This window comes from Athene cunicularia (genome assembly GCF_003259725.1).
Source record: "Athene cunicularia isolate RWA chromosome 18 unlocalized genomic scaffold, athCun1 chr18_part1, whole genome shotgun sequence".
Taxonomy (NCBI): domain Eukaryota; kingdom Metazoa; phylum Chordata; class Aves; order Strigiformes; family Strigidae; genus Athene; species Athene cunicularia.
Window position 1 is genome coordinate 6,309,387 of NW_020799123.1, and position 18,480 is coordinate 6,327,866.

Consider the following 18,480-nt stretch of genomic DNA (forward strand, 5'->3'; position numbering starts at 1 on the left):
CTGAAGAGATTTAATTTGAATATCCTGTAGTGCCGTTTGCAGTGAGCTTGTGGGGAAGAAGGATGCTATATAATGGACTGAGTTGAACTTGCTCTGCTGAATCCAGAGGTAGCTTTCCTTGAAGCAGTGGATGCTTGCTGGTTTTGTAGCTAGTTCATACCTCTCCTCTTGGAGCAGAAAAGGAGCCGTTTTTCTCTGAAATGAAAAGCTGTGTTAAAGCACTTCTGCAGAGGGTGAAAACTGTCCTTCCGACCACCATTTCACCCTGGGATGAGTAGCTTTCAGGCTTAAAAATTCTGTTGCAGCATTGCTGCCTTGAATCATTTGTTTACTTTTAAAATTTGAGTTCCTGCCCAAGTTTGAGTGTTATGAGCACTTTCCTTGGATTCCTGAGACTTTGGAAGTGTTTCTAATATACTGCATTGTTTTCTTTGTGGCAGTGTCGATGCAGCTTTGTCAAGGAGGAAAACCACACTTGTAACTAACAGGTTATACTTGAGCAGTTGTGTTACCTTCTGTTTCAGTCAGCACAGCAAAAATCCTGAAACCTTACATACAGTTCAGGGAAAAGAGGAGGTTTAGCCAAAACTGAGAGCCCCCTCTAAAAAAGTTTTTTTGGGTTTTGTCTCTCCAAAACCCAAGCATTCTGATGAATTTGGCAAAATTCACATGCACATACATTAGAGGCCTTATGTTTAGCTCCATGTTTGCATATGGAAGTCAGCTTGAGAGCTGAGATGCCAGATCTGCTTGTTATGTTCCGATTTAGTGCCTGCGTGTTCCTGAAAGTTGTTCAGTTTTGTGAGGATAAAGACTGGTGTGCAACAACTCACAAGGGTGGAAAAGCTGTACTTAGAAATATTCACTAGGTATGGAATTGAAAATGGCTGGGGATGCCTGCTGTGTGTGTGAACTGTTCCAGCTCAAACTTGGGAGCTGCCTTGTTGTGCGGCTCTTCAGCAGTGCCTCTTCTCCATTTCCATGGGAACAGATGGGCTTTTGTTGATAAGAGATCTATTATCAAACTAGGAAACTGACGGGCAGCAGTTGAGCCACTATTACTGTAAAACAGGGCTGACTACAGACTGAGGATATCACATGGCAGTATGTGTTCAAATATAGTGGCTAAAAATACCCTTCCTTCTTCCTCCTTTCAGGCACAGATGCCCCAGTGTGAAAGGAAGAGTCACTCTGGCATAGACTTGATTAGATTTACAGCAGACAAGAGGATTGTCTGCAAAGGAATGCTTTATGTTTTGACCTATACAAAGAGCAGTGGTTTTTAACAGTTGTTGGGCTAAATAAGTGTTTGTGCCTTTTAGATTTTTTTTTCAGACTTTGTGAAGGCTGTCTCAGTTTGGAGTGGTGTATCTTTTAAGTTTTCTTTTGTTGCTTAATTTATCTGTATTTATTTGTACTTGGAGAAATTTTCAAAGCAAAATTCAGGATACCTGCAGTACTTAAACTAAATTTCATAGCTTTAATAAGTCTTGAGAAAATCTTACCACAGATCAGTTAAGTATCTTTATTTTTCTTAGAGGCATAGCACTGTTTTTTAAGTATCCCGATGATAAATTTCAATCTTAATTATTATTTGGAAATCACTTGGAGGCCAGTTGTAGGTATGGGATAGATGGATTTACTGGATGCTTTTCTTAAAATGTTTTGCAGCAAAATGGTTTAATTAAAGTCAGTTCTTTCATTTCAGTGGGTTTATAATTTAAAAGGAGAGGGCAATGTCAGGAGTAAGTGTCTAAGCCAGATACACCCCAATGCAGAGAGTTTTTACCTGTCTTCCCAACTTACTTTTTAGTTGTATTTCACTAATAGATGTTAGTGAAATTTTTTTGTAAGTTGAAATGTACATGACTGTTCTGCATTTGTCATAATAATAGCTACATAACTTCATAGCAGCCACCAGAATTCCAGCCTTGTGTACACGACTACAAAGTTGTCCAGAATTTCAGGTACTGATTCAGTACCAGTTATTTTTGCTTGACTAAGCATTGGGAGCAGCTCCAGTGGTGTCTGAGACATTGTCAGAAGAAATTATTTTTCAGATATCTGTGGTGTAGAAATCACTCCTCTTGCAATGATATGTGAACATAGAGCTTTGTAAAGAAAACAGTATGTTCTGTTGCCTCTGGAAGAGTGCACACTGAAAGACCCTGAAAGGGGAAAACGGGAATGTTTACAGGGTGGCTCTGTGTGTATAAGCTCTCTGGTATATAATATAGGGCATGAGTATCTTGGCTGTCTTCCAGGGCGTGAATGGAGCTGTGACAGATAGTTAAAATGATCCTAGAAAGGGCAACTGCCTATGAAGATATGGGAGTCTGGGTGTGAAGCAGGAAAAAGTCCTTGGAGAAAACAAAGCCGCTGAAGGGGGGGAGCTGTGGAGGATTCGTTATTACAGCAGAAGTACCCTGAACAGGTCGTACATGCATATGTGTAGGCAGTTCACCTTACTATGCCTTCTATCCAGCTATTTTTTCCCCAGTCACAAAGCTTAATGCATGCCTCAGCAATGCTCCCTCACTGGCATTTGGCTTCAGGCCAAGCATTAATGAGTACCCCAAGCCCTGTGTGATTTGGTTCCTCCAAATCTATTAGCATATCTTCAGAGCGAGATAAAACTCATTAAAATAATTTACATTTGGGCATTAGAATTTCTGATAATTTTTAATACCTACTGCCAAAAGCACAAATATGTGGTAATATCCTTCACATGAAGCTACAATTTACCCAGTTTAATTTTTAAACTCTTGGAAAAAGAACGGACTGCCATATCCCTTAACTTCTCTCTGATGGTATTGAAATGAGTTTGTAGTACACAATCTTATCAAAGGTTTGATCTGTGCTATCTTTGATAAAGGAATGCACACTATTGCATAAGATTTGGCTTATAAGAAATCACATCAAAATGTGTCATGTTTGTGTTCTGTTGTACATGACTGTAGTGATGGCAGCTGAAGTATATAACGATCAAACTTCCTGGTCATTCAATCTATGTGGCAAAATCTTTGCATGTGACCAAGTTGTAGATTGGTCTACAGTGTGTGCTCTCTGTCTCCCTAGTCTCTACACAATTCACGTTTTCACATACCAGAGCTGCATTGCTGGTGTTATCTACCTGTATTTCATATTCTGGAGTTGAATCAGTTCTGCACAAAACACTGTCTTGCAGTCAGTCAGTACAGTGGTTGTGAACTGTGCATCATTTCTTGCTTAAAGGCAATTCAGCAGACATCAGCTGATGTGCGTCAGCTCTCCATGTGCAAGCTTTTACCTCAGAGCCTTTAACAGAGCCACACTTGAACTGCTCATGACCTGTGGTCAGATTATGCTTGCTGAATGACTGAACTGTAATGAATGATAAAACAATGCTTGTAAATAAATAAATGGAAGCCCACAGTAGTAACTGCACAAAAGATAGCTTGAATATTTTTATCCATATAAAAGTACCTGGGATCTTTTAAGTATTAAAGTATCTTCAACTGAAAATATCCTGAAATGGGCTATAAAGGTGCATGTCTTTGCTCACCTGAAGTTCTGTAGATGTGGCCCTGCTGCTGTGCTAGTTCTGCAGTGGAAGGGCTGGCACCTAGGGGATGCACATCCTACCATCAGCCTCTTCGGTTGGGACTTAAGGAGCAGCCAGGTAACTATTACCCACTAATTCACTGGGGAGATTCAGATTCTGTTGTCTTTTTCCTTTACCGGATTTCACTTTAGTAGGTGTTGAAGTTTTTCTCTTTTGTATGTAGCAGTCAGCAATGAGGCAGATTAGGGTGTTGATTTGTTGTGTATTTTTGAAAAACAACATTAATCATTAGAGTTTCAATTTTCTGAAGCACTCCTGTCAGCTATAAGAATTTTAAGGCCTGCACTTGCAAATTACTGCTTTTCCTTTTTTTTATTTCCTCTTATCACCTTTTCAAAAAAGACATATAGTGAGATAGAGAAGAAAAACTGGTCAGAAATGGCAGTAATTGCTTATGAAGATTTTTGGGGTTGGTGGATATCTTCACCATAACTGCGTGTGTATGTAGTATCCGATCTTTGGATCTGCATTCATGTTGTCTTTCTCTTTGTGTTGCCTCATCTTTCCACATTCAGGCAATGCTAATCATGTGATACTTTATGACTTGAGGCTTAAGTGTGTGTGTGTCTATTTTTTTTTAAAACTCAGATCCAGCCTTTTGTTGACCATTGTCACTAAATTTTAAAAGAACCTCAGAAAACTGAGAAGGAATGAAAGTGCTCAGGCAAAAGTGTTGTGGTGCTTAATCGTAAAGGGTGGGATGCAGGTTCTGTGCAGTGTTACACCAAATAAATCTTTTTGAGGAAGGGTAGTTTCAAACTATAGCATGGCTTTATTTACCAAACATAATACTACTTTATTCCAGAGACTACTTTCAGTCAGGGTACCAGGCTTGCCTGTTGCACTGTACTGGTTGACAGAAATTCAGTGAAAAATAAAGCACCAAAGTTTTTATAACAAGTATGCTTTGAAGTATCTATTTGTGCTTTTTAAAGCTACCTCTTCATGTGGCTCTTCCCTTGTGACTCCTGATCTTTCATTCACTTTAGAAATAAAGTAATAAAAATATGCCTAAAAAAAAACCCCAAACCTAACAGCTTCATCTACATTTGCTTTTTTTATGTGTTTAACTTGCTTTATTAACATAAAAAATGTCTAACAGGCAAGTTACTCTTTCTGCCATCTGACTTAACCTGGTTTTAACTTGCATCAGCAAAACCAGCTGAAGTTGCCAGTTGTATCTGCAGCTGGGCCTGTGCTAATGTTGTCATGGGGGAGTCTTTTTTGTAAAATTCTCTGTAATATAGATGTTGCCTAGAATCTCTAACATATCCAGTGTGGAACCAGTGCAAATGCAGAACAGCTGGATGAAATCACATTTATGCTGAAAGCATCAGGTTTGTGAGCTGAATTCAGGAAAAAATGATCGTTAGAAGTGATAAAGAATCAGAATTTCTTGGCTTGCAGATTTTGGACAGAATTTTTTGGTTAACACAGCCAACTTAATCTTTGGTACAAATATGAGTCTGGTTATGTTCTTAAAAGTACCTGTGGACTTACCGTGGGTTTTTTACTAAAGCTTCCTGTTTAGGTTATTTTAAATTACTTGTTCACCACAGTTCTGAATGCTCATGAGATGCAGTGGAGCGGGATGGCTAGCATCATTTTTTTTATAGGTTCATCTTACAAAGAGCAGTCTTTGGAATGAGAATGGGAAGAATATGCTAGTACCTTCATCAGTTTTGCTGTATCTTGAAATGCAGTAAGCTTATTTTTTGTTTGCTACCTTTAGGTTTTGAATGAAGAATGCGATCAGAATTGGTACAAGGCAGAACTCAATGGAAAAGACGGCTTCATTCCCAAGAACTACATAGAAATGAAACCACATCCGTAAGTAGACCTTTGGTGATAGGCTCCCCTGATTTTACTTTTGCACATCCTCTCAACCAGATGGTTTTCTGTGGAATATTTTGTAAAGCATACTTTACCAGATCTAACATGTACGGATAAATAAAGGATGACTGTTGAGTTGTATCTCTGGCTGTAGTGTTTACTGTAACTCATTTCACAGCTAGCTATATAGCAGGGTATTTTTGGAAGCTTTTTTGATGGTTGCTCTGGTGTTTTGCTTTAGGGTCAGACAAACTGATCTTGGGGGTAGCAGGCATAAACCAGCAGAAAACTCTTTAGTAGCAAGTTGTCACCACCACTGCCCCAGGAAAAAGAGTGAGTGTGTTCTTGTGATGATTCTCTGGTTTACTTAGCATAGCAGGTAAGAGTAAAAACTGTGGCATTCACAGGTTACCAGAAAAACGTTCAAGGATATTTGGAACTGAACTCAAAGAATGTCTATGTCACGTCATGGGCATAGAATCATAGTTGTTTTGGTCGGAGAGGACCTCTAACAGTCATTTGGTCCAACACCTTCCTCATGAAACAGGCCAACCTCAAAGAGTCTGTACTGTTACGCAAGTATAGTTGCATTGATTTACAGCACGAGGGAACGGTATTTGAGTAATCTTAGATAAAAAGAATCTAGCATATGACATATCACGACTGGGTATTTTCTTTGTGTCAGTTCATGTATTTCTGCTGTCTTCTTCTAAACTCTGGTTCTGCCAACCTTTGAGATCCTTTACCATCTGAACAAGAAAACAGCAAGCTCTGGGTAGCAGAGAAAAGGTTCAGGAAGAAACAGCAAAACCTATAATCAGGGTTTTTACAAGGAGTGTTTCAGTTGCTCACAAAAACTGTTTGATTTATGATTGTTAGCTGTAATTATAACATGAAGATATTGCAGTTAAATCCAATCAAAAATTATTTTTCTGAAGACTTTTTTGAAATAGCAGAAGGAAGCTTCTGAGGGACTGTGCCCCAAGAAAGAGAAGGAGGTATAATGCTTAAGTGCAGCCAAGTGGGAAGTGAAGCAAGGATGCACAAGAAAATTCTGAAATTGTTTAAAGCCTTGTCTTCTGCAGTATCATGTCTCATTTACCCCAATCATGCTAGTCCACTCATGATCACAAATGTACACTGCAATTTCACCCTCATCGATTTGAATCATCATACATCTCATAAACAGGTTTGCAGGCATTTGAGTTACACAGCAGTGAAGTCTCTTGTGATGATGACCAGTTTGTTCTGTAATCATCCATGGTATTTTGTTTTAGAGGGATAGAGCTGTCAGTTTTTCACTTTCTGAAATGAAAAGGGAATGAACCTGAGCCTGCAAGTGGGTGAATTTGGTAGTGTTTTTTAAGCATAGTTAATCTGACCTTTTCTGAAGAAGTTTAAATAAACTGCTGATGACAGCTGAATGGAGTTAGCTCCATGTGTCAGCAATGCTGGGAGTCTTAACTAGTGCATTAGCAACCCTGGGAAATTATGCAAAAGTTTTTATAGCATTATGTTTGCTTAGTTATAATGCAGAGCTCTCTGAGTAGTCATACAGGTCATACAAAAACCAAATTAGAGGCAGCTGACCAGGAGTGAGAAGTGTTCTTTTTCTCAGACTAGTATCGAGTTGTGTTGTGGGAAGGCAGCACGAGAGTTTTACAAGAGGATTTGGAAAGAAAGCAACTGAAAATGGCTTTAAATCCTGTCCTAGCATCTGAGACTTAAATCCTCCAGCCCCACAGCTAGTCTTAAGGTGCAGTGTTTCTTCTTGCTTGTATTTTGCAATTCTTAGTTTGCTTTGTAACTACTAGCAATTGAAGCTGAAAGGAAAATGTGGTGCCTCTCAGTCACCAGCTGAGTCACCTGGGTTCTGAAGGGTTAATCTGAATTGCCACATCAATTAAGCAAAGCTGTAAGTAGACATAGGCATGATACTCGGAGAAGAGCTGCAGGAAACTCTGGGCAGGGAGCCTTCCTGTGCAGGCACAACAGTGCAGTTCAGTGGCAGTGCTACCTTTCTCTCTTTAGGGGGGCTGGGAAGGAATTTGCTGTTTATGAAAGGGCCTGGATCAGAGTCCTGCTGTGTGTCTGTATCTCAAGTGTTTGTGTTCATAATCAGCTTTGCTTGGAAATACTGCTGAAGTCTCACTTTGCAATATTGTAACTTACATGGAGGAAATTGGCCAAGATACATGGTTGTGCTAAGTAAAGCCAAAAGAATTGCCAAACTGCCAATTGAAATGAGCCTGAAAGCAATGTGAACTTTGTGTTGTACCAGTCAGTGCATCTCCTTTATCCTGTGCAGCATCAGCTGCAGTGCCTTGGTCTGGTTTTGCAGTGCTGACTGGATGAGTTTCACCTACATTACAAAGCTAGTTGGAGACAAGTGTTACCAAGCTTAGCCCTTCAGCAAGGAAGCTGTGGGAATATTGTGGTCTGGTTCTTTGGCCTAGTTCTCAATGTGTAATTTTTGACAGTTTTTTCAGTCATTCTATAGCAAAGATGCATACATGTGCAACACTTCTGATGCTTTACAAGTGTGTTCTTAAGTAGACAGTTGTCCTTCAAAATCACTGTCTTTCATCTATGGGGGGTTTTTTTAAGTCTTTTTGTATTTAGAATTCAAGCTTCTTTGGCTAAATTGGTAGTGAAGTCATAAAACTGCAAGGGAATTCAAGAATTGTGAAAGATTTAGTCTTTCTATTTAAAGTGCCTTAAAAACAGCTAGCAGAAAACTAATAATTTGATATTGTTACTTTGGAAGTGTTAATTCCTTTAATCGAATTGTACACTTCTTTGTAGTGATTCAGTAACTTTTAGGGAAAAACTAAGGTATGCTTCTGGGGCTTCAGGAAGGATTGTAGACATTCCATTGAGTTCTTTCAGGCTTTCCTTCTATGTTAGAGATGGGTGAGGTGTTTTGATTTTTCTTTTAAGATGAGGCTTTCATTTCCAAGTCACATGCAAGTAACTGAGAACTAAACAGAACTAAAACACTTTGTAGACAGGAACTATGGCAAGATATCTAAAATCATAATATTAAGCTTGCTTTATGTAACATTTGACAGAGGCAAAATTCAAGACTTAGCATTATGACAATTGTGCCAAAAGCTCAGAAAACAAAACACCACTTTTAAATTCTAAAGGAGTTTCACATAATGGCTTCTCTTGGTGGTTTTCTGAAGGCAGCAGAGTGCAGTGAGAGATAGGTAGACAGATGCTTCTTCTGCTGTCTCTGCCACCACCTCAGGTACTGAGAAGCGACACAGATGCTAAACCACCAGGACAGTACTAAATGCCATGAAGTTCTTTGTCACTACAAATTAGGATGGTTGTGGAAGAAAGCTTTTCCTTTCCATTCCAGGGGATAAAAACTACACAACAAGACTTGCAAGCAAGTAAAACATGTTTAGGTGATCATGGAAACCAAGTTTGTATACAAGATTATATAATTTTCAGTGCCAAAATGCTTTTCAAAATGGAGCTGCATAGCTAAAGGAGTAAAAGGAGTGAATACATGCTCCTTTTACAAGGGGGATGTCCTAGAGTTGTTTTACTGAATGTGTTGCAAATAGTAGAAATATATCTGTGGACTCATCACCTTGCTACAACTTAGGGATGTGGTTTTTGTAGTCTCCTATGGTGAGCAGATACTGAAGACAGCCAGTGAGAGGAGCGAGGGTTGCCAGTAGCTGAAGGATCTGGTAATCAAGTAATCGGTGGTGCTCCACCTCTGGAGATGGCTTCCTCTTAGAGAGGAAGACCTGGTGACTTTGTGACTTCTTCAGCTTCTCTTAAGAACAACTGTTTCAGGGAGGATTCTGCAACTTCTGACTTTTTGCTGCCCCAGAGCCTTCACTGTAGAAAGTAAACTTTGCGTGGAGCTCTTGATATTAAATGCTCTCCTTTAAGGTCAGTCATCCGCATGGTTATAGGCTGTGGTAAGTGCTTCTATCCTGTGTGATCTGCTACTCAGAACTGAAAGCTGTACTTCTTGGTTGTGAAGATGGTTCTGCTTTTCCCACGCCATGTGACCTACTACTCAAGCCTGGTTTGCCTTTAATCTTGGATTACTCTGGAAATGCAAATGTGAATGTGGGTAAGAATCCCATGACCAGGGGCTGTTGGTCAGTGCTGATCTGGTTGCCTGGGGTAAGTGTCATGGAGGTGGTCAGCCTGCGGCTTTGCCTTCTGCGCAGCTGTCAGGAATTTCAGATGTGGTTTCCACAGTGCAGCTATTTCATGTGACTGCGTATGTGAAAGCTGATAGATTGTCCTGACTATAAGAGAAAGCAAGAAAATGGGTCACTGAAACAAATATTATCAGCATCTTTCCTCGAACTGAATTGCATGCCCAGCTCAGCACTCCTCTGCAATGAATCAGAGACACCTTGAGGGGAGTTTTCTCACTTGATCTGCATGTAACTCCACTCCTGGCACCTGCCTTAGCTTTCTGACATATGATAACCATCTTTGACCACAGTGCTGTGGTAGGGGTCAGAAGGATTGGACTCTGGGCTGCAGGAACAACCAGCTGCTGAACGAAGCTACTTATTCTCTCTGCTGAAGTAGTTGTGTCTTACCACCTGATCTAAAAGAGACTAGAAATTGGTTTTGATACAAAATGCACTTTCCATTTGTGCAGGATGGGTCAATCCATAGATAGGATCTTGTTTCTACAGCTGTGATGTTTCTGAAAAGAAACCTGTGAAAGAACTCCCAGTGTTTCCCTTGCATTTTGCAAATACTGCATTTTTTTTATTTTGAAGATTTCTACCTGCTAAAATAGTGCTGTTTCTGTGCTTAATCCTCAATAACTTAAATCTAGCATATTGTCTGCTCCACAAATAATAGCAAAGGCATAGGTGGCTTCTCCTTAGGAGGCATAAGTAATAAAGGAGATTGTGTAATTGCTCTCCACTAATTATCTTTGGGTACTAATAGTGAAATAAATGCTGCTATATCATACGGAAGTTCAGTAGTAACCAGCTACCAGTGCAGGACTTCATTTTTTTTGTCTCTGAGTCGATGGCATCATATCGTTTGGACAATTAAAACTTTGCATGTAGAGACATAAGATTTTATTCCTTAGTGATAGAAGAAGAGGCTTGAGCTTCTTGCTTGAGTGCTAAGCATTTAGTCTGCTTGACTTTAGGTTGTGAGTCCTGATTACTAAGATACCAGTGCAGCAGACCACAGTAGACATTTTAACTTTGTCAAGGTTGTAGCCAGTTCCCAGGGTATCTGTCGTAGTCTCACGAAGCAGGACTTTGCTGTGAAGCAATTGTGTACATTAGGTTCTTGTTGTGATGTTTTTTTATACTAAACTGCAGATATAGTAGAGCAAAACAATGTGCATTCATTTTTGATCAGGTTTTCTTCTGCCTCTGAAAATAAATCCTGTAATTTCAGGATTTCACTCTTACCACATCGCTGCTGTGTTAAATTGGATGAAATAATAAGCACCTGCTTATCAAGTCACCGTTGCTTCATTGCTAGGATGAAACATTGTGAAAAGCTTTTTACTAGTCTGTATTGGAGTGGCAGTGAGGTGCAGTGTAGTTATTTCTGTTAAGAATCATTTCATCTGTGGGAATATCTACGTCTGGCTCTTCCATGGAAGGAATAAAATTATTAACTTTCCCTATTGTTTTCTTTTCCTCACTACACAGGTGGTTTTTTGGAAAGATTCCCCGAGCGAAGGCTGAAGAGATGTTAGGTAAACAGAGACACGACGGTGCCTTCCTCATCAGGGAGAGTGAGAGCGCTCCTGGGGATTTCTCCCTCTCAGTCAAGTAAGTAATGCCCAGAAGCAACCATGTGTGGTAATTGGGGCATCTACTGCTTATTTGGACTTGTGAGTAAAGGGCGGGTGATTGTCAGTGTTGAGGAGCCGGAATAATCTTCCAGATGCCCTATAGCATTCCTCTTCTTCCAGCAATACTTACTCCCTCTCTGATAGGGCAAATATATATGCTCTGCTTTGTAATGAGCCTACAGGGCTGACCTGGTGGCATGTTCCTGTCCAGATCATGTAGTCCCAGGCTGGCTGTTGATTTGTGGATACCATTCCTTCTCCTTAAAAATATGAAGTGCCTAGTGTGTACATGTTTTCTCCCATCCTTCTTCATTCCTCTCCTGCAGCGCAAGTTATTACTCTGTCTTCTCTCTGTGTAGTACACTTCTAAATATGTTTTTATATCTGTTTGGCACATGCTTCGGGGATATTCATGTTGTCTAGCACTGGGACATGGAGCTGTGAAAAACCGAGGCCTCTTGGATGTCTCATAAGTGCATTCCATGTTGGTAGAGAAATTCAGTCTGACGACAGTGTAGCAAGAAGCAATTCTCAACCTTGAATAACCTTACTAGAAGTACTGGCTGTTAACTAGTACTACTACTAGTTCCTGCTAGTTAGCCACGGCCGACATACTACCAGGCTACCTGTCCTGCCCATCTGAAGTCACTGTAAAATAGAGGTATTAGAAGCTTTAAAGGGTATCTGACATAATTTAACATGGGCTGGAGGTGGGAGGGACTCTGTCCTTAGCAGTAGATTTTGCCTTTTTTTAATCTTCTGTGATCTTCCTCTTTCCTACCAGAAACTAACAAGATTTTCTTTAGAATCGTAACAATAATTTTTGATTATTCATGTACAATTCCTAATGTGCTCTGTTTTCTGTGATTATCAGTGATCTGTCTCGACAGGATAATTTTTTTTTCCTGGTTGTTTTTAGTCTGTAACCAAATTTTTGTCCTGTACAGCAGCACTGAGTCATGCCAACAAACTGGATTAAAGCCACTGATTTTAGAGATGTTTACATTTCTGTCTTGGATAAAATCATCTGAGCTGGAATACTAGATATGAATGGAAGCTTCATTCCAGAAAGTGCATTCCTTTAAGAAACATCCAGTTATGATAGCAGAGCTCTGCCTGCCTGTTAGCTTAGTGTTGCCATCTGGTGGTAATTTCTCAGTTGATTTTTTTTTTCCCGTTTAATTTAGAAGTCTTTTTCTTAAACAGTGATCTGCAGGGTTGAAATAGTGAGAAGCTCTCAGGTTGACAGCAAGAGAGAGCAGAGGCAGTACTCATGAGTTATTTCATGTTAGTTTTGTAGCAAAGATAGCATCTGCTTTTTCAGCCAGTGTATAGAGGCTGTGCATGCCAAGTGGGGAACAGTTGTGTTCTTTTTTCAGTGTTTTAGACTGAAGTAAAAATATCATCTGGAAAATCCCAATGGACCTCTTAAGAGTTCCTCTTTATTCGGAATAAAATTGTGGGAAACGTAACTTCAACTGAATGCCATCATTTGTCACAAAGACTTGCTAACACAGAATGGAGGTTGCTGCATTGCATGTGCAGCATTACCTTTTGGGCATTTTGAGTTTGTGGGGGGCTTTGTTTTGTTTTAAGGACCAGAGAGATCCTTCTGCTTTTCAGGACAGTCTTTTGCCGAAGTCCAGACTGGCTGCCAGAAGAGACAATCCTAGCCTCTTCTGTGCCAGTGTTTTCCCGGCAGTCTACCTATAATGGGACTGGTGCTTATGTCTAGTGCTTATGTGTTGCATTATCACACACACAGTGGTGCTGACTGAGACTGTGAGAAGTACAGGACCATAGCAAGAGTAGCACAAAGCTAATTCAAATCAGTTGTGAAATTGCTGTGTGTGAAGAGCTAAACCGAAGCACTTGTACTATTTGACTTCAAAATCTTGTATTTGGGAACGTGAGGTAGAAGGCACCATGGTGCAGCGACTTTAATGTGGCCTTGTGTTTGTACTGCGAAGTCCATGGCATGTGTCCTGGTTATTCTGTGCACTGTCTTCAGCGACAGGTGATTGCATACATACATGTATGTACACGTACTGGCTGCCAGCTACGTGGCAATGTAGTGTAAAATGAAAACTGAAATATTGCATGTCATCCAAGATAGTGTTGTGACATCCTTTACGAAAAGACCTCAAACTTCTGCAAATTCAGAGTGGTTTGAAAAGCTGGTTTTAAACTGAAGTTCTATTATTAAAAAAAAAGCACACGCGAAGCTTGCAGAATTTTTTTCAAGATAAATTCATTATTTGTATTCTATCTCTTTGATCACTGATTTCTGTAAAATGCATTTGACAAGGAGGTTTCAGACCTCTCTTTTATAGCAACCAATTGGTATCTATATTGACAGTTATCACGGTGTCCTGAAAGACCTTTTTGTTTGAAACTTTGTGATGACGATCTCAAAAGAGGAGTACTCAACAACTAATAATGTGCATTTTTTTTGTATACTTCATTCTTTCCACACAGGTTTGGAAATGATGTGCAGCACTTCAAGGTGCTTAGAGATGGGGCTGGCAAATATTTCCTCTGGGTGGTGAAGTTCAATTCTTTGAACGAGCTGGTAGATTATCACAGATCCACATCTGTCTCCAGGAACCAGCAAATATTTCTCCGGGATATTGAACAGGTGCCACAGGTAAGAGGAGTGTCCTCATGAAGTGCACTATTTAGAGCTTGTCTTAACGTTTATGGATACTGTTGAAGAAAGGTCACCTGATTGCTGTGAATTAAAAATGGGTTTACTCCTGATTTAGGACACAGTAAGAAAGGTTAGTTCTATTTATACAGTTCATAGCCAGAACTGTACCCCTCAGTAGCCAGTGAAGCTTTGGTGCTGGTCTTTCCTGAAGAGGTGGTTACAGGTGTAGCACATAGAACATCTCTAGCCTTCTGGTTTGGATCTAGCCAGGGTTAAGAGAAACCAAAAAGTACTGCTGAGTGCCAGCAGAGCAGCTTGTGTATATCTGGCTCTGTTTTGTTCCATTTCCCAGGCCAATCAGTATGTTATGTTGCATGTAACTGGATCCTTCGTCAATTCTGAATAAATCATGTTGCTTCCATGTGCAGCATTATAGTTCTAGCTTCAAGACAGGAGGTGTGGAATTGGTACTGCTCTCCAGGCGCCACCAGCACCTTTTGCCACAGTTTGTCTGAAATAAATCTGTCTCTGCACTGTTAGGTCAGGGATAAACAGAGCATGAGAAAACAGGTGGCTGAAAATAATAAGCAGGAGGATACCTTCCTGGCCTCGTGATTTTAAGAATACAAACACATTTCATGTGAACCATTAGCTTTTCCATAAGAGTGGAAGTATTTGCTGACCAGGCAAAATGCTCTGTGACAGAATTTCTTGATATTGGGGAATTTTAAGGAAAATGTGTTTAATGCCAGCATCCAGTTTTTATGGGGAACTTTGCGTATCATGGTGTTAGACAGATTAGTGATATTTGCACTGTCGGTGAAAGGAGGATGAATAAGCAGAAAGGCTTTTGTATTGCAATAGATTTATAGTAAGTCATGAAGACTGGAAAATACTAGGAAAGCATCTGAGTTATCTGCTGTCTTTATTTTGGCTCTTGAATTTTTTCTAAGGTCTTCTGTAGACTGTGCTTTCCTGTTTTAGCATCTTGTTACAGATGTTGGAAGCTGGCTTGCAGGGAGATGAAACAACCTGAATGTTTAACAATAAACTCCAGTGTAAGTTAAGCTCCCGCCTGAGGGAGCAGGTTTCTTAAGTGCTGTGGATGATTCTCACTTTGTGTATCTTTTTCTTTCCCCTTTCAGCAACCAACATATGTTCAGGCCCTGTTTGATTTTGATCCCCAAGAGGAAGGAGAGCTGGGCTTCCGTCGTGGAGACTTTATCCAAGTCCTTGACAATTCTGACCCCAACTGGTGGAAGGGAGCCTGCCACGGACAGACGGGCATGTTTCCACGCAACTATGTGACCCCAGTGAATCGGAACATCTAGAGATAAATATTAGAGATTATTTAAAGAAAACAGAGAAACAGTAAATACACATACAGAGCCTAACTGCAGCCAGTGACCTAAAATCACACGGCGATAAAACCTGAGTCACCTTTCACCGTGAGGTGATCCTCCTTCACTCAGTACGGAACTTCAGGGGCGGGGAGGGGTCAACTTACACACCAAAACTTACCTTTAAAAATAAAAAAAAGAGAGAGAGAGAAAAAAATGAAAATAACAAATTTCCTCAGCTGCTCCTGGGTTACCCCCTTTTATTCACTCTTCTTGTTTCCCCCTCCTCCTCTGTCCATCAGTGCATGAAGTTTTAATGCCATATAAAGTCCTAGCCATGCAGTTAAAGGAAAAGGGAGAAACTCTGCTGGTATTTTCTCTCTCTGCAAACGGTCTTCATTTGACATGAAGGGACATGAGAGAAGAACCAAATCCACAGTCCTGCCTTTAAAAAAAAAACAAAAATCATCAGTCTCTGCTTTTGCCTTCAACATTCAGCTCTTCTTGCCTGGGAAAGATGAGGTGTTAATCTAATTTTTATTGTTTCTTCTCCTTTGGCACTTTCTTCTGAAGCTCAGCAGCTTCCAAGCAGGGGAAGGGAGAAGAGTTGTGTGGCTTTTTGTTCTTTTTTTTTGTTCTTTTTTCTTTTGAGTCACAGAGCTGCTTTGAGAAACTCCAACGTACAACTGAAGTATGTTAATGCTGTGGTGACAGCTTTTTTGTTTTTTCTTAAAGGTGTACGGTTGAGCACATTCTGTAATTTTTTCCATAGTGCCTTTCCCTTATTTTCTTTTTTATTATTTTTTAAGTTAAAAGGACAGTCCAGAGCTTTTCAGAGGGTTTTTTTCTGCCTATGTGTAAATAAATACTTTTGGGGGAAGGGTGTAAAGGAGGGTGGTTTTATCAATGGACACTTGAGAAAAATCTACAAACAGAGATGGAGCTTTAATCTTAAGATTTGTCTTACTGTTCAACTTCCCTTATTCCAAGGAAAATAAAATCAAGGCATTCAAGCAGCAGCTTAGGCTGCTCAGAGGTGGGGAGCTGCAACCAAGAGCCTCAAAAGAAGTAAGAAAGGGGGAAGTTACGACCAGGGAAAATGAGGAAGAATATTTTGGGGAGGGAGGGTTAAGGGGGGAATTTGAGAAATAATAGCCCTGAGATGTCCTATAAAATGTACATTCCTTTGATGGAAAACTTTATAATGCAGAGAAACCTCAAGAAATAGTGCTTGAAAAAACTTTATGCTCTTAGTGAATGTTTCTACGTGATGCATGTAATCAGCCTGTCTCTTTGGCCTGGATAGGGAATATTTGCAGTCGTGTTGCTCTTGAAAAGTGGGGTCGGCATCACTGTTCTCCAGTTTCTCCTCCCTCCTCAGGTCAGTGTTATTGTTGAAGTAGATTCCCCCCACCCCGCTCCCCATTCACAGCAGGCTGTGTGATGACTGTAATTCCCACCCCGCACCGTAATGGCATTTACTGTGGCCATTTTCTCCTCCACCAGAGCAGTGTGACATTAAATTGGACAGAAAGGAAAGCAATCAAGCTGCACTGCTCTCTGTGCCAATCTTAAGTTGTGTTATTTTTCCTTTTGACAGCCGTTTGGCTGGATCCCTTCACCCCACCAACGAATCCAAAAAACTGCAGCGGAGATCTCCTACTGCCCTGCCTAAGCATGGGCAATCTTTTGTTGGAGGGTGCCTTTTTTTGTACTAAGTGTTACAAATGTTTTATTCCTGAGATGGACTCTGCCTTACACTTTAATTTTCCAGCAGACGAAAGAGAGAGCTATCCTGTAGAGTATTACTTTCTCCCCCTCTCCTTGCTAGCTGTCACTCACTTTCTTCCTTCTTTGTAAAGTGATTGGAAAAGGAATCTATGGCATTCTACACCTGGACCATTTGATTGTTTCCTTATTTTGGAATTGGTGTATATCATGCAGCCTTGCAGACATATGTCTTGTGTGTGTATATATATTAAAAAAAAAAATCAGTGTTTAAATAAAAAAGGCCTATGTACTTAATCCTTTAACTCTGCAGCAGCATTTGGTAGGTAGTAATTAACTGTGAATAATAAATATACATTGAATTCTTCACTCGAGCATCTGTCTGTTATTTCAGTTAACTGACCAAAATATGACTGACTGAGCTAATGTACAGGATGTTAGATTGCTGTGGGAGGGAAAGGTTGTAAGGTGTGCTCTGGCCTGAAGTGCTCAGACTCTTCAGCATCGTAGTTCAATCTCAGCATGCTCAGCTGAAATCATTACTAGAGTCATGTCACTTGGCACATGTGTCATGATGAGTAGCAAGGCGGGGGAAAGGAATGATCATGTCGCCTCCAGGATTGAAGGTGTGTATTTATCAGCTGAGTTCAAGGGTGGCACTTCAGGGCTTCTTCCCTTTCTTTTTTCTAAGCTTTTTAACAAACTGCTCAAGTGCCCCTGTGGCATGGACTAAGGTCATAAGGAGCCAGTCGTGGAGAACCATACACCCGTTATTTCTGGAATGTCTTGCTGACGGACTGAGGGGATGGGCATGTAAGCACAGCAGCTGTGGCTTGGACTGTTGCCAAAGTTTTTGCTCTGCTTGACAAGCACCTTGCAGCTCATTCTTGCTGCAGAAAGAACTGCTCAGTGGTGCTAACAAAGTGTGTGGCAGCTCTGCTGTTACCTGTGGGGAGCTGCCAGTCTGTTGGCTCTGCAGCTTCTTCCCAGCCCTTGCATCTGTTCAGAAAATGCTTCTTAAGTTTTGCGGCTGATTTTAATACACAACAGGAGAAGGCCCGCATGAGGGTTTGAGTTGTTTTTTAAGTTGCTCTTAGGATTACACTCAAATACAGACGTAGCCAAGGAGTTTGTGGTTGCTCAGAAAATGCCTGGCTATTCCTATATTTATCTTTCATTTGTGCCAGTGAGGTCAATATAGAAGTGATTTGCGGTGTGGATCGGAGCTCTTGGCTTTTTGGTAATGCTGTAACAGAGCACGTTGCTCAAAATGATGTGCTATTTGTAACGGGTCTCTACTGAAAAGATGAGAAAATCTTCCTTCCCTCGTGCTTTATAGAAGGAAATACAATTTCTGCGCCTGTGCCTGGGTAATGTCCGGGCTGAGGCCGTGGTGCAGGACCTGGGTCTTGTCCTTTCCCGCTTACGGGCCTGGGCGCGTGGGTCGGCACAGCAGGGGCCGGACTGCGGAACAACCTTAGACCCGCGCTCGCCTCGCCGCCGG

The 18,480-nt window shown here is 40.7% G+C and overlaps 1 protein-coding gene across 1 annotated transcript in view; it reads left to right on the forward strand.

Moving 5' to 3' along the window:
- GRB2 (growth factor receptor bound protein 2) overlaps nt 1-17,342 on the forward strand; it is a 47,981-nt gene extending 30,639 nt beyond the window's left edge. Inside the window, exons 2-5 of the mRNA XM_026860953.1 lie at nt 5,337-5,434; nt 11,113-11,235; nt 13,737-13,905; nt 15,054-17,342. Of these exons, the coding sequence (XP_026716754.1) occupies nt 5,337-5,434; nt 11,113-11,235; nt 13,737-13,905; nt 15,054-15,239 (576 nt within the window). The 3' untranslated portion in view covers nt 15,240-17,342. The remainder of the gene's footprint in view (nt 1-5,336; nt 5,435-11,112; nt 11,236-13,736; nt 13,906-15,053) is intronic.
- Nucleotides 17,343-18,480: the final 1,138 nt, after the last annotated feature.